Source organism: Heptranchias perlo, chromosome 14 (assembly GCF_035084215.1).
Source record: "Heptranchias perlo isolate sHepPer1 chromosome 14, sHepPer1.hap1, whole genome shotgun sequence".
NCBI classification, from domain to species: Eukaryota; Metazoa; Chordata; class Chondrichthyes; order Hexanchiformes; family Hexanchidae; genus Heptranchias; species Heptranchias perlo.
This window is the reverse complement of record NC_090338.1, coordinates 57,838,019-57,852,159: the sequence shown is the minus strand read 5'-3', so window position 1 is coordinate 57,852,159 and position 14,141 is coordinate 57,838,019. Positions and strand designations below refer to the sequence as shown.

The 14,141-nt window shown below is 42.6% G+C and overlaps 1 protein-coding gene across 1 annotated transcript in view; it reads left to right on the top strand.

Annotated features, from left to right (window-relative positions):
* LOC137332550 (fibroblast growth factor receptor 4-like) overlaps window positions 1-14,141 on the top strand; it is a 54,238-nt gene that overhangs the window by 24,789 nt on the left and 15,308 nt on the right. The window contains exons 3-9 of the mRNA XM_067996462.1: window positions 1,712-1,975; window positions 5,065-5,154; window positions 6,987-7,156; window positions 10,916-11,039; window positions 12,322-12,512; window positions 12,814-12,952; window positions 13,895-14,088. Coding sequence (XP_067852563.1) covers window positions 1,712-1,975; window positions 5,065-5,154; window positions 6,987-7,156; window positions 10,916-11,039; window positions 12,322-12,512; window positions 12,814-12,952; window positions 13,895-14,088 — 1,172 coding nt within the window. The remainder of the gene's footprint in view (window positions 1-1,711; window positions 1,976-5,064; window positions 5,155-6,986; window positions 7,157-10,915; window positions 11,040-12,321; window positions 12,513-12,813; window positions 12,953-13,894; window positions 14,089-14,141) is intronic.

Genomic DNA, 14,141 nt, shown 5'->3' with positions numbered 1-14,141 from the left:
CCTCACTGCACACAGTAGGTCTGGTATAAGAGCATTTTGGAGATGGCTTACATATTATCCAGGCAATGAGGCCTGTTTATTTCATGATGTAAAATCACTGGTTGGGGGAGCAGTGTTTCAGAGATAGAGATGTGTTTGTGCATGTCTGCGTGTCAGAGGATATATCATTTTACAACAACAGGAGGTATTTTTATGGCAAATTCAGAACATCACGGCCACTGATTAATTGTGATTTAATAAGTCAAATTCCATTTTTATTAAATGGTACTCTGGGATTTTTAACTGGTGCTTTGGGAATTGAATTCCATGATTCTGTTCATATTAGGAATGCCATAAATGAATGACTAAATGTTTCAACACTTATGTATTTAATTTTATCCTTTGCCATTTTTAAAGCTGAGAATACACAGCAAGATGGTATGCATGATGCAACAATTATAGGTAGATATCTGATTATAATAGTACTGGGGAGGGGGAATGGTGTTTAGCTGCACTTGGGGTAGTCCTGGGCCATGTCAGCACTAGGGAATGTTCATAGGCTATGGCAGAACTGAAATTGGGATCCTGAAGTTTGACAGTACTGCAGTGCAGCTGTGGGAGTTTGGCAGTATGGAGGGTCCATTTGACATCACTTTAGAGTAACCTATGGTTTGGTATAACGTAGAAGGCAAGCCTGAGGTTTTCCACACTGGGAATGGAATGTGAGGTTTGGCTCACTATTGGATTCCTGGTGTTTGTCAGCAATCAGCGGTAAGAGAAGCGGAAAGGCTTGGCCTGGACAGCACTGGGTAGGGATTGGTGGTGGTGGGGCGGGGGATGGGGGGGTCGCTAATCTCACCTCTGGCAATACTGGTTTGTGATTGGATCTAAACATTGGATTTGGTGTTTTGTGATTGGTTCCTGGATGTATATCTCTGTCTCTGAGTCTCTCACAGCTATAAGAAAATATAAACATTCCAATCATTTAACTATTAACAAAACGCAAGTGATAATAAGAGCTTTCAAAATTCATTAATTTTTAAAAAAACTCAATTTAAGATGAGAAAAGACAACTGGGCCTAGAAAATCCATTGGGGTGCAATCCCAACACTTAAGCAAAGATGACATCGGTCATAGAACTCTGCTGCTGACCCCACTAAAGTTCATGGGGGCAGAGGGAGGAACCTACAGGAGCAGGCCTTTGGCAATTTGGGAGCACACCTGTGGTACCCAACATCAAAGATCCAGACACACTGGGAGTAACTAGCTTGCCCAAAGATGGGGGTTCTGTGCCCCCCCCCCAGGAGACAATCCGGGTACCCGTAGCAGGCCCCTTAAAAAGGGGACCATTTAAAACCCCTCAAAGAATTTTGATCTGTCCGCTCCTGTTCGGGGTATAGGCTCCAACCTCACCTTGGAACCCAGGTGACATTTTGAGCAATTTGTGGGGAAAAGATAATATAATGGCAGCTAACTGTACAACTACAAGGTGACATGTTTGCATCTATGGTTTTTATTATAAAGGTGGACATACAAATTTATAGTGGAAAAACTTCACACAAAACTGTGATAGAAAAAGGTGACAGCAGGAAGTAAGTTTTTTTTTTAGTCAGGAAGTGCAAGATTTTTAATAAGATAAAGATAGATACATAAGAAAGAGATACAGAATTTGAAGCAACCTACCATGGATCACATCATCATACTTAAATCTTTCCTTATTCTGTCTCCACAGTGTTGTTTGGCAGTGAAACTGCAGAACCCCAGGACCATATCCTCCTGGATCTTGGTGATGGGCTCAGGTTGACATGTGACACCAATCGATCTGTGAATATCAACTGGTACAAAGAAGACAAGCAGATCCTGTCAGATGACAGGGTGCACATAGCCCGGAAGGTTCTGGAAATTGTAGAGATGACTTATGATGATTCCGGCCTATACCTTTGTGTGGTGCGTGGAACAGGCGAGATTCTAAAAAACTTCACAGTGACCGTAGCAGGTAAGACTCTGACATCTAAGGCTAAATAAATATTTTTTCATGCAGTAAATGAGTTTATGCTGCACAGAATTACCGCACCATATTCTGTGTATGACTTTGAGCACTGGACCTAATCACTAAAGTAAATAAAGAGAAACTGTTCCAATTGGCAGAAGGGTTGGGAACCAGAGGACACAGATTTAAGGTGATTGGCAAAAGAACAAAAGGCGACATGGGGAAAAACTTTTTTATGCAGCAAGTAGTTAGGATCTGGAATACGCTGCCTGAAAGGGTGATGGAAGCAGATTCAATCATGGCTTTCAAAAATGAATTGGATAAATACTTGAAGGGAAAAAATTTGCAGGGCTATGGGGAAAGAGCGGGGGAATGGGACTAACTGGATTGCTCTTATAAAGAGCCAGCACGGGCTCGATGGGCCAAATGGTGTCCTTCTGTGCTGTAACCATTCTATGATTCTTGTTCTATCTAAGCTTCTTTCTAATGCTTTTCAGTCTTGATGGTGTCCTATACTATAGGCCTTAGCTCTTCATCTGAATTTCTCAATTAAAAAAATAGATGCAGCATGATGCTAAAAAGGGTCTGAGACTTTGCTGGTCCAGTATATGAGGTACCATCATTGAATCATTGTTATTGGCTAGGATTTTCATGGGCCTGAACCATTGAGATGCACATTGGTCCATCTCTGAGTGGATTACAAAGATCCTCCAATCTGAACTTAAATGACCTCCTTAATTTCTGTGCCAGGCTATTTTGATCCAATGCCCTGGCAGAATTCAGGTGTGCAAGGTACAAAAGCATGCCCACCATGAGCACTGTTTGTTTGTACTAGTTTATTCGATAGGGCAGAAAGTGCAACCTTCAGATGTTTAATGGAATGCCGATTTAGGGCTCAACTGAATATTATGTTGTGATGTGGAGATGCCGGTGATGGACTGGGGTGGACAAATGTAAGGAATCTTACAACACCAGGTTATAGTCCAACAAATTTATTTTAAAATCACAAGCTTTCGGAGATTATCTCCTTCGTCAGATGAATGAATGAAAAGGTTCTCAAATCACATATCTTATACTATGTTGGGACAGCATCACACCAATCAAAAGGTGTCGTTGTTATTCAAACAGGCCAGTCACGGAGAACAGCACGTCCCAGTACACTAGATATACATTGTGTCTATTACACAGGCAGGCAGAAAGAAACTCAAAATGGCAGAGAGAGAGAGAATTTTAAAAAACATATAATTTTTTTCCCCCTTTTTGCTGGTGGGGTTACGTGTAGCGTGACATGAACCCAAGATCCCGGTTGAGTCCGTCCTCATGGGTGCGGAACTTGGCTATCAACTTCTGCTCGACGATTTTGCGTTGTCGTGTGTCTCGAAGGCCGCCTTGGAGAACGCTTACCCGAAGATCGGTGGCTGAATGTCCTTGACTGCTAAAGTGTTCCCCGACTGGGAGGGAACCCTCCTGTTTGGTGATTGTTGCGCGGTGTCCATTCATCCGTTGTCGCAGTGTCTGCATGGTCTCGCCAATGTACCATGCTCCGGGGCATCCTTTCCTGCAACGTATGAGGTAAACAACGTTGGCCGAGTCACAGGAGTATGAACCATGTACCTGGTGGGTGGTGTCCTCTCGTGTGATGGTGGTATCCGTGTCGATGATCTGGCATGTCTTGCAGAGGTTGCCGTGGCAGGGTTGTGTGGTGTCGTGGACGCTGTTCTCCTGCACCCATGAGGACGGCCTCAACCGGGATCTTGGGTTCATGTCACGCTACACGTAACCCCACCAGCAAAAAGGGGGGAAAAAATTATATGTTTTTTAAAATTCTCTCTCTCTCTCTCTCTGCCATTTTGAGTTTCTTTCTGCCTGCCTGTGTAATAGACACAATGTATATCTAGTGTACTGGGACATGCTGTTCTCCGTGACTGGCCTGTTTGAATAACAACGACACCTTTTGATTGGTGTGATGCTGTCCCAACATAGTATAAGATATGCGATTTGAGAACCTTTTCATTCATTCATCTGACGAAGGAGATAATCTCCGAAAGCTTGTGATTTTAAAATAAATTTGTTGGACTATAACCTGGTGTTGTAAGATTCCTTACGAATATTATGTTGGTATGGGAATTGCCTATTCCGTTAAAAAAATAACTAACCACAATTCATTATTGGCAACATTTGACACCTACAATGTTAGAACTTGGCAAATAAGACACAGCCCATTACAGTACTGATCCTAAGGCAACGGGAACTATACTTTTGGGAATGGGAAATCTCATAGGGAGTTGTTTATGTGTTGTTTTCAGTGGAAGATGCAACAGATGTACCAATTTTAATAATATATATGTAGATAGTGTTCTATCACAGTACTTATATTGAATACAATATGTGCAATTTATTGAATGTACACTATGGCACTGTATTAGTACGGTCTAATTATATATTCAATACAACTGAGTGAAAACTGCTAGAAACTGAGGAAAATTATTCCACCAGTATATCTGACTAAACAGTACTAATACATCCTGGAAAATTAGGTACAATGCACATTTTCAGACGGTACAATTCAAATTCAGCTCACAGCTTGGCGCAAAAATGCCAAGTCCAATACCAATCTATTGTAAGGATCGAATCATATATTTGGTACAGTATAATTAATACAGGATATACAGCATACTCAGTACAGCAAGCGACCCCGTCTGGAAAGTACATGTATGCGCAAGTGAAGTGAGGACAAGATGGGGCTTGAGCTGTGATATGCATTCCAATCGAACAGCACTCCGACCCTGACTTCCTAGGCTCAAGTATGAAGAATGGCCACTTGGACAAGTTACTGCCAAGTGCCTGCCTCCCATTGCACCTTTCCCCAGTAGGCGTCCATTGCTGGGAAAGGGAAATGGGCTCCCCTCCAATAACAGACCGCTTCTGGAGTACGAGATTAAATCTGATGTGTAGTCAATACAATATAATCAACACAGCTTCTTCATTGCAGAGTTACTCACAACAGTACAGTCAGTAAAATCTGGAATGAGCACAGTATGAGATTCCAGAGCGAGGCTTATGAGGCCTAATGTCCCCTACATTAATTGTTTCAGACTCATTGTCCTCGGGTGATGATGATGAAGACGGTGGATCTGAAGATTCAGCTCCAGAATTCAATGATGGCCATACTTTTCCTCAGAAAGGTCAGTGGGTTAGATCAGCGCCTTTTCTCTCTCTCTTATACACACAGACCTGACATGAAGCCAGAAAATATTTTGTACTTTTTCGGGCATTGTATGGTCTACATGTATTTATGAGTCTGGTGGCTGGTACATAAAGTACACTGTGAGTGGTATATCAATCACAGTGTGGGTGGGTGTATCAAGTACAGTGTGGCCTGTATATTAAGCATGGCCAGAGGATTAAGCACAATGTGGGTGGTTTATAAAGCACAACGTGGATGGTGTACATACCACAGCATGAATGCTGTACACACCACAGCATGGACGGTGCCATACTCGGTCAAATGCTGTCTTAATGTCTAGGGCAGTTACTTTCACGTCTCACCTGGCATTCAGTTCTTGCATCCATGCCTGGATCAAGGCCATGACGAGATCTGGAGCCGTGTGGTTCTGGCACAACCCGAGCTGAGCATCAGTGAGCAGGTTATTGGTGAGTAAGTGTTGCTTGATGCATTATTGATGACTTCTTCCATCATTCTGCTGATGATTGGGAGGAGGCTGATAGGGCTTTAACTGACTGGGTTATATTCTCCTGCTTTTTGTGGCAAAAACATACCTGGGCAAATTTCAACATTGTTGGGTAGACTCTAGTGTTAAGCTGCACTGGAATAACTAGTTTTGGTATGCATGTTAATTAATAGCTGGGTGTAGGATGCTGAGTTATGAGTATATTAGAACAATGAAATTGTGTGATTTTGATCCACCCATCATGCAGCCCCTTTGTCGGTCACGCTTATGTGTATTAATTTAAATCAGCTCTTTGCAATGCTGCACTCTCAGGGCTGTTGGGAATGTCCAGGGCCCTAACATGTGAGACTTGGAGAAGCAAATGTGTGACTCCAGAGCCGACCAGTGAGCTCTCCAATTAAACTGCTCTGTGTATTTTTGGGCGACAATTTGTCTTTGCTCTAATTGTTCAGGTTCTGAGGATTCAGTCTACTGCTAAATGCATAACCTAATTACCACAGGAGCTCCCAGTTCAGCTAATTAGGTCAATTACTGTAGAGCCGATTAGGCAGGAATGTGAAGGAATGTGCGACCTCTTTGGGAAGAGTTTCAAAATGGTTAGTGTTTGATATGCTACTGTTGAGCTTCATTTATACAGAGCTCATAAATTAAGGTTAAAATAATTGACTCAGGTTGGCCAGTATGTCAGATTTTTAGTGATTCTGGAGTTAATTCAGATGTTTAGCTTAAGTATCCCTCCCCCTCTGAGGTTAGTTGTGTTCATTGCCAACTAACTTCAGAATTCTTTCACATCAAATCAATGAGAAAATACTGATTGGAGCTCATGCTGGAATTGGCAACTCAACACACACATCATAAACCACAACAACACCAGATGTGACACAAACATATTTAGATATAAATGGCATCTTAGCTCAGTAATAGCACTTTTGTCTCTGAATCAGAAAGTTGTGGGTTCAGGCTCCATTCCAGGACCCAAGCACATTATATAGGCTGACACTTCAATGTAGTACTGAGGGAATTGAAGGCCCCCATCTGCGTTGTCAGGTGAAGGTAAAAGATTCCATGGTACTATTTGAAGGAGAGCAGGGACGTTCTCCTGGCTCCTCGATCAGTGAATTTTCCTATTGTCCACAGTTTTATAGAGATGCTGATCCAACTTTTAAAGTTTCTTACCAGACAGTTGCTGTGTTCCACATAATTCTAATTTAAATATGTTGCATATTTCCCATTGGCAGAATAGATCCCGGTCTGTTAATGTCCAATTAATTGCTCATTGCTAACTGAAGAGCTTTCCTTACTGGTTTCCCTTCTCTCACATACAGGAACCCCCTACTGGACACACTTTGAGCGTATGGAGAAGCGCCTGCATGTGGTTCCAGCTGCGAATACAGTGAAGTTTCGCTGCCCAGCTGCCGGAAATCCCATTCCCACCATACGCTGGCTGAAGAATGGCAGGGAGTTCAGGGGAGAGCAGCGGATCGGAGGCATTAAGGTATAACTCACGTTCACGCACAAATGGCATGATAAGAACATAAGAAATAGGAACAGGAGTAGGCCATATGGCCCCTTGAGCATGTTCCACCATCCAATAAGACCATAGCTAATGCTGGGGATAAGTGTTCATTCAGATTCCAAAGGATCACAATTCAAATGGACAAATCAAAGTCTGAATTTAAATAAAGAGGTTGGTAAATACGCTCTCTAGTTACCGGAGTTAGCACCAGACTACCAGGGATTGGGCACATACCCATTACAGCTAGACCAGTCAGACATACATACTCTCTTTCCTCACCTCTTCCCCAGGACCACTAGTGATCATACACCTATCCTCTCCCCCCACTAACCATCAACCAATAAGCCGGGTAGCTGCCCCACCAGACCACTAGGGATTTAACACATGTTGGCACACCCCATGAGTCCATCAAGGATCAGGTGTATAACCCTCCCCAACTAATCCATGAAGGATGTGAAGGCCACTAAAGCAATACTATTCTAACTCTTTTTGTTTTCTTAAATGTACTGCCTTGTGAGGAATGGAACACAACCATGAGTAATTAATATTGTATTTCAAGCCAGCTGAGTGTTCCTACGTTACGACAACACTGAAACTGGCATTACAGAGTTAGGATATAGTTAAGCTCCAGTATAAAAGGTTCTACAATCTGAAAGACAGGCCTGGGGCAATGCCAGCAGCAGTGTGAATAACACATTAAAGAAAGTGGCTTATATGAATAATAAATTATCAAAAAGGCAGCATGATATATGATGCTTCCGAGCATGTAGGGGTCTGCCAGCAGAGGAGGAGCCATAACTAACAAAAGAGTGAGAGTTCGGCAGCTTCTATAACTATCGTTAGAATTCTTTTCTTTAGGAAGTTAAGAACATGTTTGAGTTGTGTTTATGGGTAAAGTCTTAAAATCAGAGTTGTCATGTCTGACAGAATTGGCAGTGTTGCTTTAAGAGTGTTCTAGGATCATTGCATTCTGTCTTGATATATAAATCTACAGGCTTTGCTTATAAATACATAACTTGTTTAGTGTCAGCTTGGCTCAGTTGGTAGTACTCTCACCTGTGAATCTTAAGGTCGTGGGTTCAAGCTCCACTATGGACTTGAGCAAAGTGACACATTTCAGTAGGAAAAACGAGGAGAGGCAATATAAACTAGAGGGCACAGTTCTAAAAGGGGTACAGGAACAGAGAGATCTGGGGGTATATGTGCACAAATCGTTGAAAGTGGCAGGGCAGGTTGAAAAAGCGGTTTAAAAAAAGCATACGGGATCCTGGGCTTTATAAATAGAGGCATAGAGTACAAAAGTAAGGAAGTTATGTTGAACCTTTATAATTGTAAACAATTTTACAACACCAAGTTATAGTCCAGCAATTTTATTTTAAATTCACAAGCTTTCGGAGATTTTCTCCTTCCTCAGGTAAATGTTTCAAGATCTTGAAACATTTACCTGAGGAAGGAGAAAATCTCCGAAAGCTTGTGAATTTAAAATAAAATTGCTGGACTATAACTTGGTGTTGTAAAATTGTTTACAATTGTCAACCCCAGTCCATCACCGGCATCTCCACATCATGAACCTTTATAAAACACTGGAGCAGCCACAACTGGAGGCCAGTTGTAGCCACAACTATCCAGTTTGGGCACCACATTTTAGGAAAGATGTAAAGGCCTTAGAGAGGGTGCAGAAGAGATTTATTAGAATGATTCCAAGGATGAGGGACTTTATCATAGAATCATAGAAAGGTTACAGCACGGAAGGAGGCCATTTAGCCCATTGAGTCTGCACCGGCTCAATGCAAGAACAATCCAGCTGGTCCCACTCCCCCGCCCTATCCCCATAGCCCTGCAAATTTTTTCCTTTTTGAAGGCCATGATTGAATCTGCCTCCACCGCACCCTCGGGCAGTGCATTCCAGATCCTAACCACTTGCTGTGTAAAAAAAAAAGTTTTTCCTCATGTCACCTTTGGTTCTTTTGCCAATCATCTTAAATCTATGTCCTCTGGTTTTGAACCTTCCGCCAATGGGAACAGTTTCTCTCTATCTACTCTGTCTTGACCTATCATGATTTTGAATGCTTCTATCAAATCTCCTTGCAACCTTCTCTGTTCCAAGGTAAACAACCCCAGCTTCTCCAGTCTATCCACGTAATTAAAGTCCCTCATCCCTGGAATCATTCTAGTAAATCTCTTCTGCACTCTCTCTAAGGCCTTCACATCTTTCCTTAAGTGCAGCGCCCAGAACTAGACACAATACTCTAGTTGTGGCCGAACCAGTGTTTTTTGTTTTAGTTACATGGATAGACTGGAGAAGCTGGGGTTCTTCTCCTTGGAACAGAGACGGTTGCGAGGAGATTTGATAGAGGTATTCAAAATCATGAAGGGTCTAGGCAGGGTAGATAGAGAGAAACTGTTCCCATTGGCAGAAGGGTCAAGAACCAGAGGGCATAGATTTAAGGTGATTGGCAAAAGAACCAAAGGTGACATGAGGAAAAACTTTTTTTATACAGTGAGTGGTTAGGATCTGGAATGCACTGCTCAAGGGGGTGGTGGAGGCAGATTCAATCAAGGCCTTCAAAAGGGAACTGGATATGTACTTGAAAGGAAAAAAATTGCAGGACTACGGGGATAGGACAGGGGGAGTGGGACCAGCTGGATTGCTCTTGCATAGAGCCGGCGTGGACTTGATGGGCCAAATTGCCTCCTTCCGTGCTGTAAGCTTTCTATGATTCTATAATGCTGACAATTAGGCATAGTGCTGAAGAAGTGCTGCATTGTCAGAGGTGCCTTATTTCAGATGAACATTAAATTGAAGCCCTTCTGCCTGCTCAGTTCAAGTAAAAGATCCAATAACAGTATTTGGAGAAAAGTAGGGAGTTCTTTCAGTCAAGACCACCAAAAACAGATTTACTGGTCACTTATCTCATTCACTGTTTGTGAGACCTTGCTGTGCACAAATTTGCTGCTACATTTGCCTACGTTTCAGAAAGTAATTCCTTGGTTGTATGGCACTTTGGGATGAAGACAAGATAAAGCACTATATAAATGTAAAGTCTTTCTATGGAGAAAACAGGACCAAACCAGTTGTGAAGTGAATGCAGAAAAGCAGACTGAAATATCCAGCTTCTATAGCCCCAATTTTAGCCTGGAGCAGGAATTGGGCAGGTGGGGGCTGAGGCAAGCACCAAATCCCCCTGCCCTCTGCAGCGTGAGGCCCAGGAGATTTAAACTGCCTTTCTGTCTCCGTTAGCCTCTGCCTCTGTCTGTTTCTGAAATTAGTAACAGCCATGATGCCTCAGCAACACCAATGAAGCTAAAGGTACATTGTCTTAATGAAAAATTGTTTGGCAAACTTTGTTTACTCATATCACCTGAAAACACATGATCACATCACTTACACATGACATCATCATGACAGACATGGTTATACACTATCCCAACAACCATTCCCATATCAGATATAGCAGAGGTTAGATACTAAGCAAAGTTCCATCTGCATTGACCCAACAAGCACTTGCTAGTCAGGTGCAGCATTATCAGGTGTAGAATAACCCTTCCTTTGCTGTTCCTGATCAATCTGCCTTAACGCAAACCTCAAGAACCCCCCAATGGCTCAGTTGGTAAAGTCAACATGTAGCCGGAATGTTTGATTCCTGGTCTGTGCCCAGTTCACTTTTTTTAGTGTCTTCCATAAGTTTGTTTGCCTCTCATCTGGTTGGTAATTTTTTATTTCATTTATCCTTTCAGCTACGCCATCAGCGTTGGAGCCTGGTGATGGAGAGTGTTGTACCATCTGATCGTGGCAACTATACCTGCGTGGTGGAGAACAAGTATGGTAGCATCAACCACAGTTACCAACTGGAGGTGTTGGGTAAGGCTTGAGTGATTCAGAGAGAGACACAGGCTGATATGGGAATTGGGAGAGATAATAAATAGGTTCAAATGATATCTAATGAACTTTGCTTCTTACTTCTACAGATTCTGATAATCAGATTGCAATGCTCTAAAGCTAGAAACGACTGTAGCTGATAATAGACAAATACTCAATGTTTGAGTTGCTCTAAAATAAATGGTTTATGCCTCCATTAAAATAGTGAATAGAGGAATGTCACTTGAATACATTAAGCATGTATCTGCTATTGTCGGCAACAGTAATTTCTATGCTCTAATCTTATGGGTCTGTGGTACATATAGTGGTTTGAATTTTCTGCTTCAGTGCTCCTGACGAACACCAGGAGTACATGTTGGGAACTTCTGCACTCGTAATTCATGATTTTTCTGAATATTAAAATCATTTTCTAGGAGTGTGAAAAATCCAAGCCAGTATATATAACAAAGCCATATTAGGGGCTATTTGTTTGGCTTGTAATATTCAAACTAAGTATTGTGCCACCGAAATGGAATGAACATAATTGCATGAAAAGTAGTCTTCAAATTAGAGTCAGGTAATTATAGGCACAAGGGCACCAATTGTTATGATTCTGATAACGGCAGATTTTTGCTTTTGGAATATAGTTTCATTTATGTCTAAATTCCAAATGCTGATAAGAATCAAACAGAAGTAAAAGTCTACAAATGATTTGAAAATTTCCGTGAAAGCCAGGTGTTTTTGTTGGATTTGGTTGTGGTTGACTTTGGATCTGAGCCAATATGATGTTTCTGGTTGACCTAAGATGTTATTAGTCTTGCAGTCAGAGTCAGTGTAGGGTCTGACCACGATCTCTGTGTACAACGAGACTTCAAAGGAACATCAAAGGTCACAACGCTGTTAACTGTAATAATGAAAGCCATTATGAGCTGTTCTGATCCTCCATGTTACATTGCTTGTTTATCTGTCTACCATAGGGAATTGGGAATTAATGTTGACGATTTTTGCCTGGAAATTATTTGAAGAATGGAAGGAGTGAGCCAGGTTCTGTTACGATTAGCAATACAAATAAACAGTAGACAAGAAACTGAGTGCTGCCATAGTACCATATTCTTCCTGTTAGAGTTGTCTGAGGATGACTGAGGCCAGTCAGCTAAACTAATGCAGTGGCAAAATAAATAGCGACATACATATATATATATATTCATTCTCATGGTTGCAAGGTTGCTCGACCTGAAGTGCATTATTCTAAATTTATATTTATTTTAACTTCTTCTGCCAACAGAACGGTCTCCTCACCGGCCTATCCTGCAGGTTGGGCTGCCAGCTAACAAATCCGTGGTGGTGGGCAGCAATGTGGAGTTCCACTGCAGAGTTTTCAGTGATGCCCAGCCTCACATCCAGTGGCTGAAACACGTGGAGGTGAATGGCAGTAGATATGGGCCTGATGAGGTCCCGTACGTCCAAGTTTTAAAGGTATGTACGTGGGCCAACAAATGAATCATTTTAGGGACTATAACCATTCTAAAGCTGTTTATAACCAGTCAATTACAGTACACTTAGTGGACAAGCTGGTTCTCAAATAACCTTTACAGTAGCGTGCCATTGTTATTATTTTGGCACAAACCGTTCTATTATAACTTTGAATAGCCCAGTTATTTCCTGTTTCATCTCTCTGTAACCCAATATTATGCACCTGCAGAACCCAATTTATACACGTTGCCCTCTGCAGAACATTATTCCTAAGCCAGTTCATATATTTTTCCTCTCTTCACAGACTGCTGATATTAACAGCACTGAAATTGAAGTCCTCTACCTGCATAATGTCACATTTGAGGATGCGGGGAAGTACACCTGCTTGGCAGGCAATTCTATTGGGATCTCTTACCACTCAGCATGGCTGACTGTTTTACCAGGTGCGTGCTATTGTACTTACAGGTTGGGGTCAATGTCAATCAGTTGAGACAGGAGGCGAACACATAAGTGTATGTCTTAAAAGATTGTAGGGTGGATTTTAACTCGGGGTGGGTTCGACGTGGTGTGCGGACAGGAAGGAAAACCCCGCAGAAACTTCAGCCTGAGACCTGGGCCATTTGAACTCCCGGACCTCATTTAAATACTGAAGCACTGTCTCCTGTCAGAAACCGGCGGGAGTGATGTCAGGGCCGGCGGGCGGGTGCAGAAATTGGGATAGGAGCCCAAGGACACCGCAAACCCTGGGGAATGGTCCCCGGCATGATGTTAGTGCTGCGGGGGTTTTCATGGCTGATGCCAGCGTTGGGTGAGAGGGCCAAAACCAGGGCTGGGGAGATCAAAGGACTCCTTGTGCGGTCCAGGGGAGCACTCCTGCTCCTCCTGGCACACAAGGAATCCGCAGTAAAGGTAAATTTAAATACTTACCTTGGCCTCTCCACTGACTGCTGCCACATTCTGATGTCAGGTTTGGCCCCACGCGGGCCTCCTCAATTTTTTTTTTAGTTAAAAGGCATTGCGGCGCTGATGACATCATTGGGCCGCGACTTTTGAATGTAAAGTAGAACCCCGCCTGCCTGGGGTGGGCGGACCTCACGTGCCTGTTCTGAGGTGAGTTAAAATGGATGGGGGCGGGAACCAAGGCGTGATTCCCCCAGTTACCTTAACCTTCCGCCCGCACCGTTCCTGCTGGGCGGGCACGGTGCAGACCACTGATCTGCATAAATCTTTGTTGCTGTGTAAGTGGTGACAGACTTTGATTTAGGTGTCGAAGACACAGTTTTTGCATGCTGTTTCACATACGTTTAATGCTCAATCATCTCTGTAGTCATAAATGCAAGTTGTAAAGAATACTCACTAGAGTTGTTCTATTTCTTATTCTATAGAAGAAGAACCCCCGGAAGCAAATGACTCCTCTGGGGCCAAATACACTGACATCTTGATTTATGCCGCTACCTCTCTGGCCATCATCTTGTCAGTGGTTATCGTTATACTATGCAGGATGCAGGCAAGGTCTACCAAGAGGGCCTTTGACCCACTCCCTGTACAGAAACTCTCCAAGTTCCCTTTCAAACGACAGGTAATAAAATTCCAAACAGTATTTTACTGTTAAAAAAAAATTAAGAAAAATGC